This window comes from Narcine bancroftii, chromosome 13 (genome assembly GCF_036971445.1).
Source record: "Narcine bancroftii isolate sNarBan1 chromosome 13, sNarBan1.hap1, whole genome shotgun sequence".
Classification (NCBI taxonomy): Eukaryota; Metazoa; Chordata; class Chondrichthyes; order Torpediniformes; family Narcinidae; genus Narcine; species Narcine bancroftii.
The window spans coordinates 24449908-24475183 of record NC_091481.1 but is presented as its reverse complement, the minus strand read 5'-3'; the positions used below and the strand labels follow the sequence as shown (position 1 = coordinate 24475183).

Here is a 25276-nt window from a genome sequence, read left to right as displayed (position 1 = left end):
CCGAGCTGCTCTGTTTGCAGGTGCCAGCACTACTGTTCTGACAGCAGATTTTACACTCTTGATTCCCAGAAAGTGAGTCTGACCTATGTTTCTTCGGTCCCTTTCGAGAAGAGGACTTGGTGTGTGACAAAAGTCACTTGGTATCATCCAAAACATGGTTTTGGAGATGACAGTGTGACAGAGGTCATCTGATGCAATACAAAAAAGGGCTTTGAGCTGCGGACTTCGTACTAGTGACTAGGAGGTCACTGTGAGAAAATCCCTTGCGAGAAAACTGAAGTCGTCTGTGGACTGTTCTATTGACTGTCTTACTTGACGAGACTGACTTGGGGTTTTGTTTTGGGAGTTTATCTAGAATGAAATGGTCTGAGTATTTTTTTCACATACACACCATAAATATCCATTGTTAGTATATAGTTGCTATAAAAGCTTATGTTTCGGTGTTGAGTTTATTGACAATTATATTATTGACAATTGTTAATAAATTTTGAGTTAAATTTAACCCATCTGTTTATGCATATTTCAATTGGTGCTAGTGAGGCGTTAACATCTCTCATCCTAAATCTTTGCCCTCAAGTTTGAGATTCCCTTATTCTGGGTCAAAGGCTGACTATCCATCTGATCTAAATTCCACATGATTTTATAAACCTCTGCAAGGTCACCCTTCAGCATCCTATGCCCTAGCTCCAGCCTATCCAGGCTCTCTTCATAATTCAATTCTGATACACTCTTGTGATTCTTCTCTCTAGTTTAGTCACATTTTTCCTTCAGTATGGCAACCAGAACTGCATTCAATATTTCAGGTGCAGTCTCACATACATCTTGTATAGATGTAACATGAGTACCAACATTTGTACACATTGCCCCATCCAATGAAGGCAAGCATGTCATACACTTTCTCTACCTTATCTATCTTTGTTGCCTCTTCAGGGAAATCTGTATTTGTATCATTAGATCTCCCTACTCCATAAAACCAGCAGGTCATATTCACTCTGTATGACCTGCTCTGGTTTAACCTCCCAAAATGACTTACTTCTTACTTGTCTGAATTAAATTTCATCTGCCATTACTTTGCTCACTTTCCCAAATGATCTGGATCCTGTTGTAACACGAGACAACTTTCACATAGCACAAATTCTGGAGTCATCAACAAACCTATTAATTTGCATTCTTATCCAAATCTTTAATAAGTATGAAAAACAACAGGGGACCCAACACCATTCCTGTGGTACAACACTCGTTACTGGCCTCCAATCTGGATAAACAACCCTCCAGCACCACACTCTAATGCCTATCAATTAGCTAATTTTGTATCCAATTGGCTTGGTCACCCTGGATCCCATGTTATCCAATCTTCTGGACCATCCTACCAACCTAGACCTTTCAAAAGTCTTGCTAAAATCCACATAGACAACATTTACTGCCCCCTGCTCTCATGAATCCTTTTGGTCACCTCTTCAAAAAACTAAATCAAATTTATGAGGTACAATTTTCCATGCACAAAGTGATGGTCACTATTCTTCATCAGTACTTGTTTCCCAAATGCAGGCAAATCCCATCTCTCAGAATCCCCTCACTAACTTTCCCACTACTGATGTTAGGGTCACCATCTTGTCCTTTCAGGACTTCCAAAATCAAAACATTCGCTACATCTCCAGTCTTCTGGTATTCACCTGTGGCTAAAAGGGTACAATAATCTCCACGAGGGTCCCAGCAATTATTTACCTTGAAACTAGCAAGATTGCTATTTTGCATCAAGTTCAAACCCATATGTAAATATTGATAACATTGGTTAATGGTATTTTAAAGGGTATTAGATATCAATTATTAACATTAACAGTTCTGATAATTAGCACTTTTATGTTTAATAGATTTCAAATGGAAGCAGATTACAGGTGAAAGTGATAATGACATTTCACAGCTGCTGGAAGATTAAGGCATAATTAATTTTGTGGACAATTTCAGTTAATTCTGACATCACCAGAGACCGTTTCCATTCATATGTTATTGTACCTTCACTAGTTAATATTAACTTGTGTGATTAATTGTTATTCTAAAATCGATGAAGTTGCATATATTTACATTTTAAGACTATATATTGCATTTCCTTGGAATAGGGGTGTGAAGGAAAGGTATTGGAAGCTACGTACCTTTACTGTTTCAGGTAGCAAAATCCTATCTTAATCATCAAAATGTATAACAGAATTTAAAAAAAAAATGACAAAATGGAAAGAGGCCATGTAGCCCATTGCTTCCATACCACCTCTCTGTAAAAAGCAATTCAGGTAGGTGCATGGCCCTGCAAATCCTTTCCTTTCAGATAATTTTTGAATATTACAGTTGAATCTGCGACAGATCATTTGGTGCATAAAAATGTTCTTTTTCATGTCAATTTTGGTTCTTCATCCAGTCACATTTATTCTATGTTCTCTAGTCCTGACCCTTTTGTCAATGACTGTAACATTTCCTTTCCATTTTGTTTCTATTTTTCTGGTCCCAACTTCACTGGGTATGTCCAGTCCCTCTATTTTCTATCCTGTATTCCTTGAAGATAGGCCTAACCAATCATCTTCCAGCACCACTGCTCTTCATTTGTTTGAAGTTGTTCAAATGTTGAAAAATTTTCCTTCAGCTCCACTCTCTTTATATAACTTGAAGATGTAATTGTTGGAATTCACACGGGCTACAGCCTTGTTTCTCTTTGTTGACTATGTAAAACTATCCTTGTTTCAGTGCTATTCACAACCTTCCCTTAACTCGACAAATTGAATTGATAATGGTCTTGGTGTTGTTTTCTGCACTTGGTTTGAACTTGAAAATGTCATTAACCTTCCAGCCAATTTCTAACTTGCTTTCACCATCAGGTATTCCATATCTGATTCTACCCATTGTTTATTTCTTTCGGCTTCTTTTTCTCCAGCTGAAGAGATAGGTTAATGACTAATATCCATTATAAGCCAAACAATTCCCTCTTTCATCATACTTCCTCCCACCCTGCTTCATGCAAGGAATCCATTTCTTTTTTTTCCAAAATTCCTCTTTGTCATTACAATTCTCGTGATGATACTTTTCACATCAATGCCATCCTTCATTTTCATTGTCACATGCCTGTCTTTCAATGAATTGTTACTTTGACAACATTGGCCCGCACCCTATCATGCGACGTTCTTTGCCTCCTCTCCTGCAACTTGTTAGGTCTGCTTTGTTCATGAATGAGTGAGACAAACACCAGGCTGAGTCGAAATCAGGGTTCTTTGTTCTTTATTACCGGATTGTAACACTTGCGACTAACCATGTTAGTCGGAGAATGCATTCTGCCGTTATCAGCAAAATGGTGATTTTTTATACCCTTGGATATGTGCTTAGAACATCATCATATCATTACTTGTCCAATGACTAAAACTGTTGCTATCCTTTCCCTGCTAGCTTCCTGCCTCTCAATCCATCAATGTCTCTCTTATCTTGTAAGTACAAGGATGCATTCACATCTTGTTACAGCCCTGTCCATCTCCCAAACACTCCCTGTAACTCCTTACACATTCCCATCTCATGATGTTTTACCTTACAAACTTAACATATTATTTACCTGTATTTCCAGATCTGTTTCTCTGTCCTCTTTCCACCAAAGATTTAACTTGCTGGGTGCTCCAGGATTTTCTTTTTTTTTCAGACTACCTTCAATTTTTTTGTTCTAATTCTTGCTTTTTACTATGTCTATGCTTTTCATGGATTTAAATTCCTCTGTCAACCTTCCCTGTTCAAAGCAGAGCAACTCAAGCTTCCCCAACCTAATCATTTAATTAAAGTTCCTCATCCCTGAATAATTTTATTGTCTTTTCTGCACCCTTTTTATATCTTTCCTAAAATATGACATCCAAACAAAGCCCCGATTCCCTAGTCGTGGCCATACCAGTAATTTAAAAAATAAACTTCACCCTGACTTCCTTGCTCTTGAAATCTGTGCCAATTTAGTCTTGAATATTATTTTTGCATCACTTTCTCTACATACCCTTCTATGCTAAAAAAGCCCCAGATTTTTCTGTTCCTGCCTCTCTTTACAAATTGTGTTCTCCAATTTATATTGGCTCTTCTTATTCTTCCTAACAAAATGTAATACTTTGCATTTCTCAGTATTAAATGCCATGCGCCATCTATCCATGAATTTTGTTTGATCTCTGTATATCCTTGAAGGCTATTACATCCTCATCTCAGTACACCTCAGTCCATCATTAAGATTAAGAAGAACAGCTGTCTTTGCACAGCTCAGGGGAACTTCATTTTACATCAAATCAAAAAACAGCTTTCACTGTTACTCTGTTTCCCATTACATAACCTGTGTTCTAGCTATATGGTTTACAGTCCATTTTATTCTTGGGCTTAAATCTGGATGGCAAGTCAAATGTGGGCATTTTATCTAATGACTTTTGAAATTCCACATTTACCACAACAGCTATATTTCCCTCATCAAACCTCATGTTTCTGCTTAAATCTGTTGTGCTAATGAGCAGCAAAGCAGAACATGAAAACCTGCTGCCTTTTTATACCTTTTAAATTTTTTTGATTAATCCATGACAATATTTCGATACTTCAAAAGCTGTGCGAGGAGATTTGACTTTGAAATTGACCTTTGGTTGAAATATTAAAAATTTGATATTTCTGGTTATCCAGAAAAAATAAATTTATCAAGCAGGTAACTACCTCTTCTTCTCAGGATTCCCTTTTCAAATACTCTTTTCTACAAGTGTTTGACTGTAACTAAGAAGACCGACCAAGTGTAATTTTCTGACATTTTACAGGGTCTTGTATGTCAGCAGAACGCAATGACAACTGGATTTACCTTTTGTACAATTACATTACATCTCCTAATCTGTGTCACATTTTAGATCTCTAACTGTAAAACTGCATTTATTTTTATGAAGTGAAATGTATCATTTGTTACAAGCAGATAATTAGCTTCTCACATTAAAAATAGAACCTTTGTCAACAACTTAGTCAAAAATATCTAAGTCAGAATCCAGCTTCATGACAACACACCAAGCTACATTCCTGCACTGTCAAAAAGAGATTAAATTCAGCCATCAAGAGCAGCACTAAAACAGGTTAAGTCCATCCATGAAAGCAACTCTCCCCAGCACTAGCAGGTTCTATTAAAACAGTAATGTTAGTCATATAAATGCATCAAAGAAATGGGAACGGTGAGGCCTTGCACTAATTGTCATCTTCTATAGCTGTTCTATGAACAATTCGAAAGGGACATTTCTGAGATCTATTCATAGCCACAATTTTCAGCTTCAACCACAGCTGGGTTAGGTTTGTTTGAACCTCAAGATAAGGCGAAGTAAAGTGATGGGAAGTAGTGGAAAGTGGGAAGAAGCGCTTGGATTCATCTTTTATGATTGCATTGGGCACCAAAACACACTGTATGCTACTGAACCCAGCAACTTGCTCACAAACAGCAGTGAAATACTTCTGATAATCCAAGTGCAAGCAGCAGAGGTTTAGTCTGATTTGGACATCATGTCCAGCACAGACACACGGTGAACCTTTAGGGCCTGTGTCTGTGTTGCACCATTCCATGTTCTATGCTCTGGAATATGGTTTGATCATTTTCATATGATAAGATTATTAATTCATTTATTTCATTGTTCCGTGCAAGAGTTTGTTGGGTGCTAAATGGCACCACCCTACAATTAACTATCTCAGAGACAAAAGATATGCTACTGAACCCAGGCAGACACATGGAAGTAATGTTTCAGAAGCCAAAACAACTAGCCATGCAAAAGTAAATCTGGTTGCTCAGAACTAAATTCAGAACATTCATCTTGGGTGACATTAGCTAATATGAATATTAACATAATTACTATGTTGGGATATTGTCAAAGAATTATCTTTCCATCAGACTTATTGAATGGCAAAATTGCTTGAGCTAGTTTTTAGTGAGGGACAACCAAAGGCTGCAGGAACTAAACAACTGAAATAAAATTAACAATTTAAGTGAAATCCTTGGGAGAACTGCACTTTAACAGTGTGAATGATGTCCTAAAATATGTAGCATGTGTTAAACACACACATATGCAGACTAGACATGGTGCTAAACCCACATTACAGGAGGATTAATTTATTCTGGAATAATGTTTGTGTGTTCTGAAAGACAATACTTTTGTACATATTAGTGAATATTACATATTTTCCACTTTACAAAAAAAAATACAAAGTAAAACGCAGTTCTTTGCACTGTGCTTGTTTCCTTGGAAACAGTACAGCTGGTGCCATAAAATTAATAACACAGAAAAGAAAAAAAAAATCCAATCCTGTGGAAATATTGAACTCTACTTTGTGTTCACTGCTGACAGATTGCCATCTTGGCACTGCCACTGAAGAATGCAACATCAGTTTATTAGCTTGTCCAAGCAGGATTTTAAAATAAACTACCAGTTGAAGTTGGTCTAGTGCTCCTAGTAATCAGTATTCTCCATGAAAAGTAAGGCCTTCAGGTATAGTAGAGCCAGGCTCTCTCCAGAGCTGCAAAACATCTCCCAAGTGCGTCAGCTGCAAAAGCAATCTGACTCACACTGTCTATTATTCCTGCAGTTTCACTGTAACAGCAGAGAGCTCATAATGGAAGAGTTCCAACATTATTCAACGCCTACTAACATCACACTGAGCCTTTCAATGGAACAAGATGGGCTACAATGGCTGGAATAAATACAGCATTCTATGCTCTCCTCAAATATAAATTGCATTTGTATCTTCAATACTTTTGGGTGGATAATCCAAATTACAAGAATTATAATTAGTTTCTTTATTTCTCCTAACTTAAGCAGCTCCAAATGTTTCTTATCTTTAGTTTCAGAAGTCATTCCTTCTAGTTTCATTAAAATTGCAGTAAAATCCCTGGTATCTGGCACCTATGGAGATCGGTAGATTCCGGATAAGTGAATTTTGCGGTTGCTTGAGGTTGCATGTTGTGTGATTGACAAAATAACGAAGTTTGCCAATTTTAAACCCGTATTCTTTACATATTTATTTTCTGCTGGTTGCTCAAGATTGCCAATTGCTTGAATTCCAGGTAACAAGGGTTTTACTGTATTTATTGCTCACAAAATTGTTTAAATTTTTAACCTTGAAACAATGCCAATGGAGTTTTTAATGACAGAAACAAGCTACTTATGCAAATATAACTTAATGAATCTAATTTATTGTTGAGTAGAAAAGAGCACTTTGAGTTCACTGCACTGAGATTAATATCTTATTATGAATTTAACATAAGGGTAAAATGTATGCCATTGAAAGTACTGTTACAAGCCCTGACGACTCCAAAACCAAGACAATGGTTACTTAAACAAAAGTTGCTTTTAATTTTCTTTAATCATAATAACAGGATCAATCTATAATTTATTACTATTAACTTAACCTAACTTAACCCCCTTCTAATTCTAATGTGTATATGTTCAAGAATGTTCTCCGTTTCACTGTCCAGTCATTCACTTTTCACTTCTCCAAGTTCACTGGTATCAGGCAATTCTCATACTGTGCACAGAATTCAAAATTTATAATTTCCACCAGGCTCTGGTGCTTAAAGTTAAATGGTTACTGCTCAGGAAGATTCTTGATGGTTTCAGAGAGATATTTGTTGCTCCATGCACAAACTGATTTCCTCCAATCAATCACCAAATTTGCCCCATCATGGGTTTTCCAGATGATAACCTCTTCTTCCAGGTCACTACAGAGTTCCTCTTGTTTCCCTTATTTCAGGAGAAACACTCTAGCCAGCCATTTCTTCTTGTAAGGACTATAAGGGTTTTGAACAGGCTGAACTCAGAACTCACAACCCATCTTCAAAATGGGGTCTTTCAACAAGGTGCCAGCTTGCCATTTTGTAGCCTCACCTGCTACTGTCGAACTGACCTCTCTCTCTCTCTCTCTCTTTCTCTCTCTCTCTCCAAAAGAGAAATCACCTGTTGTTTTCTCCTCTCTCTGCTTGTAAACCAAAAAAATCTCCAAGGCTCCAAACCCAATTTTCAGAAGATCTTATCAGTATTTGAGCCTAGAGATGATCAACATTATTGTTCCATTTGCACCTCCAAAGCAGTTCCATTGTCTCTGCAAAGTCACTGGTGACACAATGTCTTACTTCAGCAAAGCTTTTACATTTTAAATGAGATGTCTTTTGTGAAGTGTAACTCTGCTTGTGAAGCGTAACCTAAACTAAACCCCCACAATCTATCTCTTTTAAAGATATATTTTACCCATAACTATTCTAACATATCTCATAACAGTACCAAGTTCTCAAATTATTCAGTAAGGGAAAATAATTAATTTAAATAAATCAGCATCTTTTTTAATATTAAGCATTTACACTTCCAACATTATATGGGTCAATAAGAATAATAAGGGTTCTATGGAATGACTCAATTATTTTCTCTTAAAATCACTCAGCTGCAGCAACCTTTTTACACTGCCACCTCATGGTGCGCACGGCATGTTCCTAGGAGAGGAAAAAACCCAAATGGAATTAGCACCAAAAGGATCCATTGCTGTATCATAGCTGAGAAAAGTGTTACTGACGATGCTGCTGTATATTAGGGAGCCTTGTGACAATTCGTGCCCTCCCCATTATTGCACTGGGAACTGGGTTCCAAGAAACAGGAACAAATCCAGAAATGAAGCATCCTAGGTTCAGTGTACAAAGGTTGTCTGTGAGAGCTGACACTGGGGATGTTGGGGAAAACAGTGTGCTCACTCAGTACCAGCATAGATAGGGCTGCCACAGCCTGTCAGAACAGACTCCCCTCTGCTCGGTTTTATCTTTCATTGTTGGCTCAATTTACAATGTAAATGCTCCTTTCCACTCTTTCCCTTCTCTTGTCATATATTTGCCTGGAAATCCAATGGTTATATTTATTTCATCATATGAAGGAATCCCACATTTTGCTGTCACTCGGCACACATCCACTTTATCCCAATTATGAGAGATCACACCTAATGTCTGGCATTCAATTCAAACACAGCATTTAAAACATCATTTCAAGAACCAGCACACATAACACCATGTCTTACTATTTCCCTTATTCACTCTCTATGATACTGTAAATAGTAATTTAAACTACCAACAATGGTTTATTATTTATGAAATTGCTCGCAGGGCCAACTGGCATAGTTATAGTTATTTTCAATAAGCTTTCTTCCTGAATTATCTGCAGCAAACACTATTGCAACACTAACCAGAGGCTTGTCACATGAAATCATCCTTAAAGAGAGGAGAGCAGGAAAGGACAATTATTGTTCATAATACATGCAATACATAGGTTTGAATACAAAAGATACAACTTAATTGCATCACTAAGGAATGTCTCCTTTGGTGTACAGTACTCTGTAGGAGTCCTAGGTTAAAAATCTGGCTAGTATTTGATCCTGAATTACAGGTTACCTCCCAAAGGTCTATGAGGTTTTTTCTATGAGGTTGTGCTGAAGAAGCCTTGTCAACTTACAAGGAATAATGTAGAAAGTCACACTGCTGGTATGGTTCAATATTAGCAAATGAATGGTGGCTGAACATTCAACCAAAGTGCTTTATCAGTAATTTATCCAGAGGACAGCATTTTCTCACACTGCTGACGTGTCTTATAGATGATGTGAGGTTTTGGGGAGCAGGAGTGGAGCCTCTTGCTGCAAGATGCCACTCTCAGACCTGACACATGTGGCTGGTACCCTGGTCAAGATTTGCCAATGAATGTAAAAGGGAGGCAGAATTTAGCATTGGTTTTCCCTGGAAATAGACGTTGTCATAAACGTGTAGAATGACCAGGGTTTTATGAAACAAGCGTAGAACTAAAAGTACTCTAGAAATAAAAACAGTATTGACTCTGAATCTGTAAGAATAATTCCTGTATTTGTGCCAGTTAGAATACTTGGGAAGTCTTTCTCCTGGAAAGGGATATGCAGCCACAGATCAATATTTAGTGTGATCAAACTAAATATTGTATATTTAAACTTAGGCTCATTTGGAAAATGTTTCCAATGTTATTGTTGACTCTTCAATAATTCCAGCTGCTCTGCCCGTGGCCTGAAATGCCTCAGCTGTCAAAAATTCTTCTGTGGCCACAGGCTTATGGCAAAATGAATGTCATGGTATTAGTCAAGGCTTCATAATCACCTCTGTTCAGGATGTAATGTGTAGATTAGTCTCAAGGGCTTTTTAATTAATCATTCTTCCTAAATGTACACAAGAATCAGTTGAATGTTCACCAGAAATGTACCTTATTTTTTATTTTGCCAGGCTAGTAAATCCATATCGAGACATAGTTGCAACCAACCAATACGATGGTATACATCAGCCACTCCTTCTGTATATATGTGGTGCGTTAATGCTACAAAAAAGATTCCAGATGCCTGCCAAATCTTTGTTCCTGGTTTATTTCAGTGGGAGAGCCAAATGCCATGCTGGCTTTCATGGAACACTTCTTTGAAGACAGTTGAATATAAAAACAATGATGTACTTCAATCAAATCAGTCTTAAACATTCTCCTCAACCAAGAGAGAAATTTTGGATGCCATTTAAAATACTTGTGGCATTTTGTCTCGCATGCTGGATAATTATTGTAATTGGGGATTATGCTGAGAAATCTGCTCATTGACCTTGCACAAAGTTTTTTTGAGGAAAAATATTTTTTTTTAATGTAGACCTTTAGCATGGTAACAGACCCCTTTTGCTTATCAGCCCATGCCGCTCAATTACACTCGCTTGACCTACGCCTCCGGTACGTTTTTGAAGGATGGGAGGAAAACAGAGCACCTAGATGAAACGCACGCAGACACAAGAGATTGTACATACTCCTTACAGACACAACAGGATTCAAACCCAGGTCGCTAGTGCTGTAACAGCGTTGTGCTATCTGCTAAGCTAACCGTACTGCCATATTGTATTGACTCTATGGTTTTGAAAAATTTGAGGGTGACTTGGATTTTTTTTTTAAATTAAAATATTTCATTTTTTCTAAATACTTTCCCCCTGACCCTGTTCTATTTTGCCAATCCCTCAGGAAAGGCTTTGCTGACTGAGTCTTGGATCCTCACAGAAATCAGGTTTGCCTTTATGGATCCAAATGAGGTAAGGCCTGAACAATTTGATATCCAGGTCAATACTCTTGATTGTAATTTGTGTTTTTATTTTACTAAAACCAACCCCTTAACATCTTGAATGACTTATTCTACCAATGTAGATGTGATGGTCAAGATGTGCTGTCAGGATGGATCATTGCTAGTATATGAAGTGTTCCACCTAATACAGCAAGAAACTGCAGGGACTTGTGAATGCAGCTCAACCCATAACACAAATTTCCTCCCACCCCACTCAATTACTTTCTTCTACACTTCCCACTGCTTTGGAAATGCAGTCAACATATTCAAAGACTCATCCTACTCCAGCCACATTCTCTTTACTCTCCTTCCATCAGGAAGAAGTTTAATGAGTGTGTGTGATCATGCACCATCAGATTCAAGGACATTTTCATTTCCACACTAGTAAAATTATGTTGTCTTTGATCTGTACTAATTGGTCTCTCTTTGTACTCTGTACTATTCATGGGTTGGCTAACTGGACTAGTCGCAAAAGGAACTTTCTCACTGTACCCCAGTAAATGTGTCAATAAACTTGAACTAAATAACTGAACTAACTGGTGGGAAACACCATAAGTAAGTTCATTTTTAGTGGGTCAGTTAAGTTCTTGCCATTCAGTTTATTTTCACTTGGTAATATTGAAATTATAATGCCATGACTCCAAATTGGCTGAGGAAGTTGAAATATTCATTTTGACACATTTATACTATGAACTAGATTGAAGAGGTATGTTTTTTACATATCTCACAGAATTTTGACCACTTATCAGCAAGCATAAGAATTCATTTTTGATTTAAAAAAATAAAGTTCCCGTCTTCATTACTTGTAATGGTATTGGGTTGTATTAAAGTAAGATTCATATCTTTCTGACTGTACACAACATTGAATTGCATAAAAGACAAACATTTTTACTCATTTTCCAGTACTCAGTGTTCAATTCTTTATACCACAGTTTTTTAAAGCATGGTTACTAATATTAATGCTGAACCATAGTAAACAATTAAAACAGAAAAAGGTCCCCCTAACAAAAGTGAGCTAAATAATTAGGTAATCATCTTAATGATCTCTCCTGAGAAAGGATGTCACCAAAGTATTGTGTGAAATCCCATGCTCTTGTTTGAAGAGTAATATCAAATTAATTAGTTGAGGGATTATTTGAGTTGATTTGCAATTATTTAAGTTGATTATTTTCCATTGGAGGGACTAATCTGACCTTTAAGACTCATCCAAAAGACAACACATCATTCTGAATAACCTTCCCAAATATTGTACGAGTGTCACTTTACTTTATACTGTACACTCCAATCTTTAGATTTACCTGAACGCAAGATTGAAGCAGCTGTGTGACTTATGTAGAAATGGCCTGATTGCACTTGATCAGAATATCTGCTTGTGGAAAAACCAAGAACAAGAGGCACTATTTAAATATGATGAATTGTTCATTTAAGTCAGAGATGAGATTTTTCCACTCAGAAGTTTGCAAATCTTTGGCTTTTTTCTCCAAGATGCAATATTGAAATAATTTTTGATGCTGAGATGGATAGATTAATGTCCGGCAATGGATGTAAAGTTTTCACATGTTGACAGGAATGCAGAGTAGAAATTCCAATCAGGACACCACTCTCTTGTTTAATGGTACAGTAGACTCAAGGAATGTAATGGCTGACTCCTGCTTCTAATTTGTATTTTTGGTTATTTATGCAAGCCAAAGCACAATGTGAGGTTCTTTTAATTTGATGTTACAAAATAGATAGCAGATTGTCTCTTACAGTCCTAACTGTGCATTTCAAAATAGCTGTTCCTTCTAAATTATGATTTATCAAACACTTTGACAGACTTTCAAAAGAATGCTCCATACTTGCAAATTTGTTGTTATCATCTTACGAAAGACAGTAGCTTGGAGAAACAAATATATAAACAATGACTTATAAAACACCCTTAAAGCAGAAAAATCAAAATCAAGAACATTTTCCAAAGTAACGACTGTTATCTTACCTATTAGATCACTGCCCTCCATCGATCCAATGGAGTAGTTGGTGGGGCTAATAGGAGGTGAGGTATTAACACTGGCGTAGCCTGCGGATGAACTGACTTCCGATTGATCATACACATGACTTGGCCTGTAAACCTCTTGTGAGGAAATTAATGAAGTTCTCTGTTTCGGCTGAAATAAAAAGAATAAGATTATGAACACAATGCCTTCAACATTTTAAAAGACGGTGTTCTCTCTTTTATTATTTGTTAAGAAATACAAGCTGCACATGAGGGCTTTCAACCAATACAGTACAGGACTATTACTTGTGCAATTTTGAGGTGTTTGTTATTTCCTGTCTGAGATGGAGAAGTATCTGAATGTGATCTTTTGTTGTTTTCTTGGAAATACATCGGTTACTGCTTCTTTTGTCTGGTCTATTATTTAATAAGAAATAATTCACAAAAGATTGGAAGCCTCAGAGAAATCATTATAAAATCCACTTGTTCAAAAGGGACAATGAAAGAAAATATGCTCCAAACATTTTCTATCTATTTTGATTCAGTTTTCTTTGTAGTAGGAGGGGATATATCAATATACATAGTTATCACAAACTTTGCAACAAGTAGACTGTAATTTCCAAATGGGATTATTAAATAATGCCTAGTTTTAATGGTGGAATCACTAATTGATATTAACTATGTTACTGTAAGATCACACTAAGCAAGATTTATGATCAGCTGATAGTTCCCCACTGGGTTTACCTGTTGGTAGTAAAACAAGGCTTTTAAGGATTCTTCATTAAATGTATCATGGTTATAATAAATGCAGTGAACAAGTGGACATGAATGATAATCCAAAAAGTTGTTCTGATTTACAAAATTTTGTAACAAGCTAAAATGGTGCCAATCAGATCAGTGGGTTAGGGTGGCTTCACTGTGAGTGTGCATTAACCATCTATTCTTGTTTAGATCTTCCATTGATAAACTATGTATTGACATTTTTTTTCATTTAATGTCTTTGAATCTTCCAAACATTTGCAATGAAAGATGATTGGGGCTGCAGGATCCAAAAAGGTGTCCTGGCACAGTTTGTGATGTCACACCTTGCCAGTTTGAAGCTGGAGTCCACATCTAACATGTAGAATATTTTATGTAACCCAACTTTATTTTTAATTCAAAAAGAAGTCATTTTAAATGATATAAATGAATCAAAAATAAGATGACATATTTTCCAAAACAGAGAATTGTTTATGATATATAATGTTTATGAACAGAAATAAGGAAATTAAGACAAAAACTTGGGTAAAAAAGTACATGCTGTTTAAAATTCATCACAAATCTAATGCATTTGAAATTAGCTTTTATATAAAAGGATTGATTCTTATCACCATCAGTAGATTCTAATACTGAGAATCCTGATTTAAATAAGAAAACAGATAAGGCATGCTGTGCCATGCTGTATGCCATAGGAATCACTATTGCGGCCTGAATTTTTTCCACAGGTGTTATAAAAGGCACCAATGGCATGCTTGCTAAATTTGTTAATGACACAAAGATAGGTAGGAAAATAAGCTGAAGTCTTATTGAGTTTATAAAAGGATGTAGACAGGTTAAGTAATTTTTTTAAATTTTTAATTTTTTCAGAAACATACAGTACAGTTGTTATGGCTCTGTTTTACTTGGGAGACTTCTTAAATAACTTAGAGATGCAGGATTCAAATAACAGAAGAAAGTTTACTTACTGAAGCCTTCCACTATCTCAGGAAACTGTTCACACATGCACTATAATTACTACAGTGAGAAGGGTGTTTTCTCACGCTCTTCAGCGCTTGACGTCCTGCTTTGTGGAAACTGCCAAAATGTTTGGCCTGGAAGTCAGCCTGAAGAAAACTGAGGTCCTCCATCAGCCAGCTCCCCACCATGACTACCAGCCCCCCCACATCTCCATCGGGCACACAAAACTCAAAACGGTCAACCAGTTTACCTATCTCGGCTGCACCATTTCATCAGATGCAAGGATCGACAGTGAGATAGACAACAGACTCGCCAAGGCAAATAGCGCCTTTGGAAGACTACACAAAAGAGTCTGGAAAAACAACCAACTGAAAAACCTCACAAAGATAAGCGTATACAGAGCCGTTGTCATACCCACACTCCTGTTCGGCTCCGAATCATGGGTCCTCTACCGGCATCACCTACTGCTCCTAGAACGCTTCCACCAGCGTTGTCTCCGCTCCATCCTCAACATCCATTGGAGCGCTTTCATCCCTAACGTCGAAGTACTCGAGATGGCAGAGGTCGACAGCATCGAGTCCACGCTGCTGAAGATCCAGCTGCGCTGGGTGGGTCACGTCTCCAGAATGGAGGACCATCGCCTTCCCAAGATCGTGTTATATGGCGAGCTCTCCACTGGCCACCGTGACAGAGGTGCACCAAAGAAAAGGTACAAGGACTGCCTAAAGAAATCTCTTGGTGCCTGCCACATTGACCACCGCCAGTGGGCTGATATCGCCTCAAACCGTGCATCTTGGCGCCTCACAGTTTGGCGGGCAGCAACCTCCTTTGAAGAAGACCGCAGAGCCCACCTCACTGACAAAAGGCAAAGGAGAAAAAACCCAACACCCAACCCCAACCAACCAATTTTCCCCTGCAGCCGCTGCAACCGTGTCTGCCTGTCCCGCATCGGACTTGTCAGCCACAAACGAGCCTGCAGCTGACGTGGACTTTTACCCCCTCCATAAATCTTCGTCCGCGAAGCCAAGCCAAAGAAAAGACAAAATAGTTCACATTATCCTGGCTATATAACATCCTTCCTTCTCAAGATAAAGAAAAATTTAGTGTTCTTTATCTCTTTCTTTCCAGCGCAACTTAAGTAACTGAACTTGTATTCTAATTTATTTACACAACTATTTTTAAATAGTTCTTGTGGATATCGCACTGGCCTTCACCATTTTGTGGATTTGGCTGCCACCATTGGGCTCTGTGTTGCTGGTCTACGTGTAGGTGATGTAGCTTGTAGGGTTTCACCTGACAACTGCTGTGCTGATGTTTTGGTGTTGGTGGTTGTGGTCTCTTCACTTGATATTGGTGTTGTAGGCTTTGTTGGTATTAAAGCTTTCTGCTTCATCATGGCTTGTGTCGGCCAACTGTGAATTCTGTTCCTCCTCAGCTGATTGCCAGAGTCTGTCTCGACAATGTACGATCTTGGTGTCTCAGCTTCTCTGATGACTTTTGCTGGAGTCGATGTTTTCAACATTGGCTCTTGAATATGCACATGCTGCCCTCTGAAGAGTTCTGGCATCCTTCTTCTTGCCTGTCAGCCATTCTTCTTCTGGTTTTCTCCTGGTCTTCTGGAGGGTGTATTTTGCTTGGCAGAGTTGTTTTATATCTCCTACCATTTAGAAGTTCTGCCGGGGACTTCATGTCAGCCCTTAAAGGTGTTGCTCGTAATGATAGAAGAGCTAGGGATGGGTCTTCTTTTGCTTTGTGACACTTAACTAGTTTTCACTTGTCTTTCAATGAACCCATGACCTTTGGGGTAGTACGGGGATGATGTAGGGTTAACAAACCTGTACTCTGCAGCCAGCTTTCTGAATTCTTGTGATGTGAACTGTGTTCCATTATTACATATTACTTGCTTGGGTATTCTTTGTTCAGCAAGGAGCACTCTCATTTCCAAGGTTATAATTGATGCTTTCAGGTCTTTCACCCTTTTGACAAATGGAGTAGTAACAGGCTACTATTAAATACCACTCTTGATTCTTGGTGATTACGTCTGCTCCCACTGTGTGCCATGGCCTGGCAGGTACTTCTGTGGAAATCATTTCCTCTTTTTGTTGTGTGTTTCTGTACTTCTGGCATATTTTCTTCATCTGGATCTCATAATTAACAGAGATTAATTGCAATTCCCAGCAGCAATCCAGAATTAGAATTGCTGGTCCATCTGCGTCTACCACATAGAATATACAGAGGATGTTCATTCCCTTATGGCAGCCATTGATCTTAGCTCTCCCTAGCTGCTTGATCATGGGTCCACCATAGGATGTTTGCATGGCATTTACTGTTTCCAATGTACCGTCTTTTGGATACCTTTTTATGATGTTCTTTGGGAACATCTGGCGGTAGAGTATGAGTGGAAGGACATTGCATTGTGATCCAGTATCCAGCTTTCCCTTTAGGTTAAATATCGTAAGCTTGTTCTGGATTGTCTCTGTATTTGGATCCTTGTGTGGAACTCTCTTCCTTCTTTCATCCCATCGCTGCCACCATGTTATGTCTCTGTGCTACTTGGGAGGCTTCTTTGGCTTGGCTTCGCGGACGAAGATTTATGGAGGGGGTAAAAAGTCCACGTCAGCTGCAGGCTCGTTTGTGGCTGACAAGTCCGATGCGGGACAGGCAGACACGATTGCAGCGGTTGCAGGGGAAAATTGGTTGGTTGGGGTTGGGTGTTGGGTTTTTCCTCCTTTGCCTTTTGTCAGTGAGGTGGGCTCTGCGGTCTTCTTCAAAGGAGGTTGCTGCCCGCCAAACTGTGAGGCGCCAAGATGCACGGTTTGAGGCGATATCAGCCCACTGGCGGTGGTCAATGTGGCAGGCACCAAGAGATTTCTTTAGGCAGTCCTTGTACCTTTTCTTTGGTGCACCTCTGTCACGGTGGCCAGTGGAGAGCTCGCCATATAACACGATCTTGGGAAGGCGATGGTCCTCCATTCTGGAGACGTGACCCATCCAGCGCAGCTGGATCTTCAGCAGCGTGGACTCGATGCTGTCGACCTCTGCCATCTCGAGTACTTCGACGTTAGGGATGTAAGCGCTCCAATGGATGTTGAGGATGGAGCGGAGACAACGCTGGTGGAAGCGTTCTAGGAGCCGTAGGTGGTGCCGGTAGAGGACCCATGATTCGGAGCCGAACAGGAGTGTGGGTATGACAACGGCTCTGTATACGCTTATCTTTGTGAGGTTTTTCAGTTGGTTGTTTTTCCAGACTCTTTTGTGTAGTCTTCCAAAGGCGCTATTTGCCTTGGCGAGTCTGTTGTCTATCTCATTGTCGATCCTTGCATCTGATGAAATGGTGCAGCCGAGATAGGTAAACTGGTTGACCGTTTTGAGTTTTGTGTGCCCGATGGAGATGTGGGGGGGCTGGTAATCATGGTGGGGAGCTGGCTGATGGAGGACCTCAGTTTTCTTCAGGCTGACTTCCAGGCCAAACATTTTGGCAGTTTCCGCAAAGCTACTTTAAGTTAAATAACAGGAGAGAGTTTACTTACTGGTGCCTTCCACCATCTCAGGGAACTGTTCACGCACGCACATCTACATATGCCCTACAGTGGTGCACCACAGTTACAAGAGTGAGAAGAGTGCTTTCTGAAGCGGTTATAAAATAGTTCACATTATCCTGTCTATTTCTTCTTTTTTCTTTTCTTTCTTTGGCTTGGCTTCGCGGACGAAGATTTATAGAGGGGTATGTCCACGTCTGCTGCAGGCTCGTTGGTGACTGACAAGTCCGATGCGGGACAGGCAGGCACGGTTGCACCGGTTGCAAGGAAAAATTGGTTGGTTGGGGTTGGGTGTTGGGTTTTTCCTCCTTTGCCTTTTGTCAGTGAGGTGGGCTCTGCGGTCTTCTTCAAAGGAGGTTGCTGCCCGCCAAACTGTGTCTATATAACCATAGTAACACGCCATTTCAGCCCATGAGCCCATGCTGCCCAATTACATCCAATTGACCCTCCCCACCCTATAAGTTTTTGAATGGTGGGAGAAAACTGGAGTGCACGCACAGAGCAAACCCATGCAGACATGGAGAGAATGTACAAACTCTTTACAGACAGCCCTAGATTCAAACACAATCCCAATTGCTGGTGCTGTAACAGTGTTGCACTAACTGCTACACAAACTATGCTGACCTTAAGGCCTTAAGTAAGTGATTAAAGATCTGGCAAATGCAGTATATGTGCGAAAATGTGACAGGAAAAACAAGATGAAAGGGTCTGATTTCCATGGTGCATTATTTATGAAAGACTAGAATGGAGGTTAAAACAAATTTTAAAACTTACAGAATGTTTAAAAAGGGGATATGGGAGACAATGTCTTCTTATTGAAGGCAAAATATTTATGATTTGGAATAGCAAAGGTAAGGAGACATAACCAACATTTTTGGGCTTGAGACCTTCATCAAGTTGAGACCAAAATGTAGGCAGACATCTGAACAAAATGGAGCGATGGAAGGGGCAGAGGGAGGAGCTCAGTCCTACAGGCAAGAGGTACTGACTGGGTGGATAACAGAGGGAGGCACACCAGCAAACAGGGAGAGGGTGTATGGCTCTGTGAATGGAGAGGGAAGGGGGTGGAGTGCTAGTGGACGGAAGACGTAGGGAAGACAGGGAGAACAGAGAATGGGCTAGCAGAAACCGGAGTTGATATCAATGCCATCTGGTTGGAGAGTGCCCAGATGGAATATTAGGTATTGTTCCTCCAATTTACAGGTGGCCTTAGTTTGGCAGAGTATGAGGGTATGGGCAGCCATGCCAGTGCAAAAGTGGCACAGAACTGAAATGGTTGGCCACTGGATGATCTCCGTCATTGATGTGGCACAGCCCCACTCGAATGAATTGTTTCAATGGATTGGGAGTGATCTTTGCTGAGCACTTTCGCTGTCTGAGGAGCAACACCTAATATTCCATCTGAACATTCTCTAACTGGATGGCTTTAACTAGCATCAACTTTTCTGGTTTAAGCTAAATGACTCCCCCATCCCCCTCTCCCCCTCCCCTATCACTCCTCCTTTTTTCCTCCAAAGGAAAATCAGCTGTGATCAATTCATTTAATCAAAACCTAATTGGAATCGTAATGGGGTCTGAATCTTGGCTCGATCCTTCAGTCAAATCTTCTGAAATATTCCCTCCTCACTTCCAAATTTTCAGAAAGGACAGAAGCTCTCAAGGATGTGTTTTTTTAAAAAAAAAATCAGTGTGAACAATCCTATCCCATGTTTCGAAAGAATCGGCTTGGCCAGTGACTCAGTATATTTTGTGCCAAGTTACACTTCATGGACAGGCGGTGCAGATCGGTGCAAACCAGCAATCGGGACTGTGTTTGAATCTAGGGCTGTCTGTAAAGAGTTTGTACATTCTCTCTGTGTCTGCATGGGTTTACTCTGTGCGTTTACCACCCACCTGATGCAAAGTCCAGGCCTCTCCTAGACCTTGACTCAAGCATCTACAAAACAAAAGCCTCGTCGAGCTCTACATATATCACCTGGGGTTGGGGGTGGGGGGGTGTGGGTGATTTTAATGTCCCAGGCGTAGACTGGCCTGACGACAAACAAAGCGAACCAAAAGGTGCTCTCCAAGAAGCCCTGGCTGATCTGATTCTGAATAATCACCTGTCCCAGAAAGTCACTTTCCCTACCAGACGTGATGATACAGATGGCACTGTTTAGAGTCTTAGACTTATTACTAACTCCACATCCAGATGCCTCATCTAGTGCTCGAATTAGTGATCGCTTTATCTTCAAAGCAAAATGCACACAAAGACTAAAATCCCCTTTTGGATAAGAGTGAATGGCAAGGAATTCAAAGTTTTAGCAAAATAACTTGGGAAAGGGTCCCTTAAATTTGCAACCAGATAAAAAAGTCCGTTGAAGACAACTGGGTATGACTAAGAGATTCTCTAAATGATATTTTCACAAATCACATCCCTCATAAACTTGAGGGCCACATGCATCCTCCTTGGTTTTCTGCAAAACTAAAACATCTCTGCAACAAGAAAGAGACATTTTACATCCATGCCAAGAAAAGTGGTACAAGATCGGACTGGGACAAATTCAGCAGAGTTGACAGGTATTATTAGAAGTGCCCAGAGACAACAAGTTTCTACAATCCTTGAAGGAGAGCACCCTTATGATTTTTGGAGATACGTGAAATCCAGACACACAACACTGATGTCCGAACACTTAAGGTGAGTAACTGTCTGATCACTGAGGACAATGAGAAAGCAGATGCTCTTGCAAACCAATTCCAAAATGTATTTACCCAGGAAGATATGAATCCTTCATCTTTTCCTGATCTACCACCCAACCCGTATATACATGCCTCCTACCACAATTGAGGTTGAAGGTATCAAAATGTTACTGCTTAACATCAATATGGCAAAAAGTATTGGGCCAGACGAGATCCAGAATCAAGTCCTCAAGATTGCAGATGAAGAAGTAGCTCCTGTTCTGCAGTTTATCTTGAAGCATTCACTCAACTCAGGTGGCCTTCCCCTGGATTGGAGAAAGGCAAACATCACTGCACACTTCAAGAAGGGCTCAACCACTAACCTGGCAAATTATTGTCCTGTTTCATTAACAAGCATCAGCTGCAAATTCCTGGAGCACATAATAGACAGCAACCTGATGAGACATTTTAGCAGTCACAATATTCTTGCTGATATTCAGCATGCATTTAGGAAGCATAGATTATGTGAGTCTCAGCTTAACCTGACAACAAATGACCTGGCCAAAATCTTCAATAACCATGTCTCCACTGATTTAGCTGTGCTTGACTTCTCCAAAGCATTCGATGCCATTCCCCTCCAAAGACTACTTAAGAAGCTCGACTACTATGGTATTCGCTCCAACACTAAAAGATGGGATTTCCATTTTCTTGATGAAATGTCTCCAGTGGATGTGCGTGAATGGAGAAAGCAATGAATGGCATCCAGTGTTAAGTGGTACACCCCAGGGCACAGTGTGAGGCCCAAATGTGCTTTTATTCTACATCAACGACATTCACGGAAAAGTCACAAGCTCTACTAGACTTTTCATGGACAACTCTTTGGTGTATTGTCCAATTCAGTCATCTCATTATGAGGATAGTCTCCAAAAAGATCTTGATAGCATGGAAGAATAGTCACAAAAATGGGGCATGCAGTTCTATCCTTCCAAATGCAAAACCATAAGTGTCACCAGGAAGAGAAAAAACAGGTAAAACATAATACAAAATCCTGGGTGTTACCTTTGATGAAACCAAACAGACCAAATTCATCAAAATTCAGAACAACCTGTGTTGGATGTATCATACAACGTGAAGGCGACAGACCACATTTGGAATACACAGTAGCTACATGGGACCCACACACAAACAAAAACACTACTACCATTGAACGAGTCCAGAGACAGGCAGCCCAATTTGTCACAAATACATATGGAAGAGAAGTGAGTGTTACAAAGCTCTTGGATTCATTAAAGAGGAGCTCTCTCCAAGACAGACGTGAAGCACACTGCCTGACGTGTTTTTACAAAATGCTAAACAGCAAGCTCAATTCTATACTGAACCCAAGCCCGATGGGAGCAGATGAGGGCAAGCAACTCAATTTGTAGTGCTATCTTCTAAGACAGATGTGTACAGCAATTCATTTGCAATTAAAGCATGGAATAATCTTCACCCTACCATACTCACACAACCAAACCCAATTAAATTTAAGACACCTCTTCTTCAAAAATCTCCTCCTTAAGCACACCCTCCCCCACCTCCTGTTTAAATTCCATGTGGAATATTTTGGAGGATAAAGAACCAAGAACTCTCCATACTCTTCCTTCTCCTCTCCATTCACAGAGCCACCTGTTCCTCCTGTCTGCTGGTGTACCCTCCCAACCTTATCCACCTATTACCTCTTGCCTGTGGGACTGTGTTCCTCTCCCTGCCCCTCCCCCCCCCACCATTTTGTTCAGGCACCTGCCTACGTTTTGCTCATACTTTGATAAAGGGCTCAATCCCGAAATGTTGGTTATGTATCTATCTTTCCTGCATAAAGAACATTGTTTAACCTGCTTAGTTTCTACAGCATTGTGTTTTTACTTCAATCATGGTTTCTGCAGACTTTCGTGTTTTACTTTATGATTTGGAAACCGTTTAACAAAGGCTCTCTAGATTTAAAGTGGAATGTGCAAGCTGCCTTACAATGAAAGATTGGACAGTTTAGATTGTATCTGCTGGAGTTTACAAGAGTTAAAGATGGTTTGATTGAAAAATAAGATTCTGAGGGTCTTGACAGGGTGAATGTGAGGAATATATTTCCTCTTTTGGGAGAATCTAGAACTAGGTATTACAGTTTATAAATGAGGATTCAATCCAGAAAGGATTATTTCTCACAGTGGTTCATGAATCCTTCTTTGGTACCTTCTTTCTCAAATAGTAATTGAAGAAGGATTTCTGCTATTTTTTAAGGCGGAGGTCGATAGATACTTCTTGAGTAAGGGAATGAAATTTTACTATGAATAGAATGGATTACAGAGTTGAGGTTAAGACCAGAACAGCCATGATCTTATTAAATGGTAAGGCAGTCTGTAGGGATTGTGCATTCAGCTTCGGTTCCTAATTGGTATGCTCATATCAAAGTTCTCTTTCCAGGCAGCATCAGCATTCCTGTTCCCTCATCATTTAGGGTTTTTAGACTGCAGGCATATAACGAGATTTGCCTTTACATGGGGAGTCTAAAAGGGAAAGTGCAGGAATTTTTAGTCAATTCCTGCACCACGTTTTGTCCTGCAGGACCTCTACTACTTTTTGGGGGAAGTCTGCAGTCTAAATCGCACCGCAAAACTCATCTCATGAATTTGACTTCCAGCTGATGACTTCCATTGATCCACGTAAAAGCACTGGGACTAACGTGCACTTAAGGCGTACAGTGTAAATTACTACAAGGTGAATAATTATATTAATTTATGTAACATTTTTTACAGATTATTTTTCAACATTGCTGTCTAAAAAGCATTATTGTTGGGTCAAAATCCTGGAACTTTTTTACCCAACTGCATTGTTGGAGTACCTGAACCACAAGGACTATTATAAAGATAGATCACCACTCAATTAGGAACGGCAGTGATGCCCATATAATCTTGTTGTTCTATGTGAAATGCAAGAGCTCATTTACAAATGAAAAAAAAACCTGTCCCTTTTTAGAAGTTTGTGGTTTCAGTAATAGTTAATCCAGCAGGGAATTTGGCTGAATATGAACCTCCCACATACATAATCGTCATTCAGTCAGGAAAACAGTTTCTTATTCACACCATTACTTGTTTATTCAGTAACCCACAGTCTCTCATTCATCCCCCGCAGACACCCACGGTTAATCACCTGCATAATCAGTAACCTACAGCCATGCCACCTTTTACGAATGCCTTAAGTATCTTTGATTCTACCTTGATAAGTAAAATGTTGGAAGTATATCTTCCTTGCTTTTAAAAAATATGGCAACTGGAGGACCTGTCAAAAAATAATCGTATAAGTGATCAAATTATAATTGAGTTAATAAACCAGATTATTTAAAAAAATGCCCAGGAGATACAAGTGGCATGTTCACTGACAGGCCAGAGGCGATTACATGAGAAAACTGTCAATCATCCACACACCACTTCTCGATGGAAATAAAAGAGAAGGTACCGAGTAACAACAATTTTAAGAATTCAGCCTTAATTTAACAAAATGCAGTCCCTGCAAGCTACACTCAGTTTGCATGACAACACTTAATTTTTTTGCTTTGCTCACAAAAGAATGTTCATCTGCATAGAACACAGAACATTACAGCATAGTACAGGCCATCTGGCCCTCGATGTTGTGCCAACTTATATATTCCAACCAAAACTACTAAACCCTATCTACCACAATAGACTAAGTTCAAATGGACAGTCGAAGGATCTGACTTTCAGTCATAAATTCACATTGCTACCTCACATCTCCATAATGCAGGTTTGATCCTGATCTTCAGTGCTGTTTGTGTGGAGTTTGCACATTCTTCCCACGAGCACAAACATGGCTTTCATTTAAGTGCTTCAGTTTCTTCACAAATTCTAAAAATGTGCAGCTTTGGAGGGTAATTGCCAACTGTATAAAATTCCCTTCAAGTAGGTGAGCACTAGAATCTGGGATGAGTTGATGGGTTGGTTGGAGAATTAAAAAATGGATTGGTTAGGGTAATGGATGCTCAAAGGGTAGCATGGTTTCAGTGGGCTGAAGGGCTACATCCAGGAACATCCTCCATGAGACATTAGATATGATGCAATTGTGACTGTTTTCAAGAAAGCAGATAATCTCCCCTCTCTCGACCATATGGAAAGCCATAGCCAGGATGCTCTTCGATTACACTCTTCCTGTGGCTGACGAGGGCAGAACAGTTGGTGTAGTGGTTAGTGCAACACCTTTATAGCGC

General features: G+C 39.6%; 1 protein-coding gene across 20 annotated transcripts in view; it reads right to left on the bottom strand.

The window, feature by feature from the left end:
- Positions 1-25276, bottom strand: part of anks1b (ankyrin repeat and sterile alpha motif domain containing 1B) — an 823124-nt gene that overhangs the window by 220461 nt on the left and 577387 nt on the right. For all 20 annotated transcript variants that reach the window (XM_069908369.1, XM_069908373.1, XM_069908387.1 and 17 more), the window contains one exon: positions 13115-13283. In XM_069908369.1, the coding sequence (XP_069764470.1) occupies positions 13115-13283 (169 nt within the window). The remainder of the gene's footprint in view (positions 1-13114; positions 13284-25276) is intronic.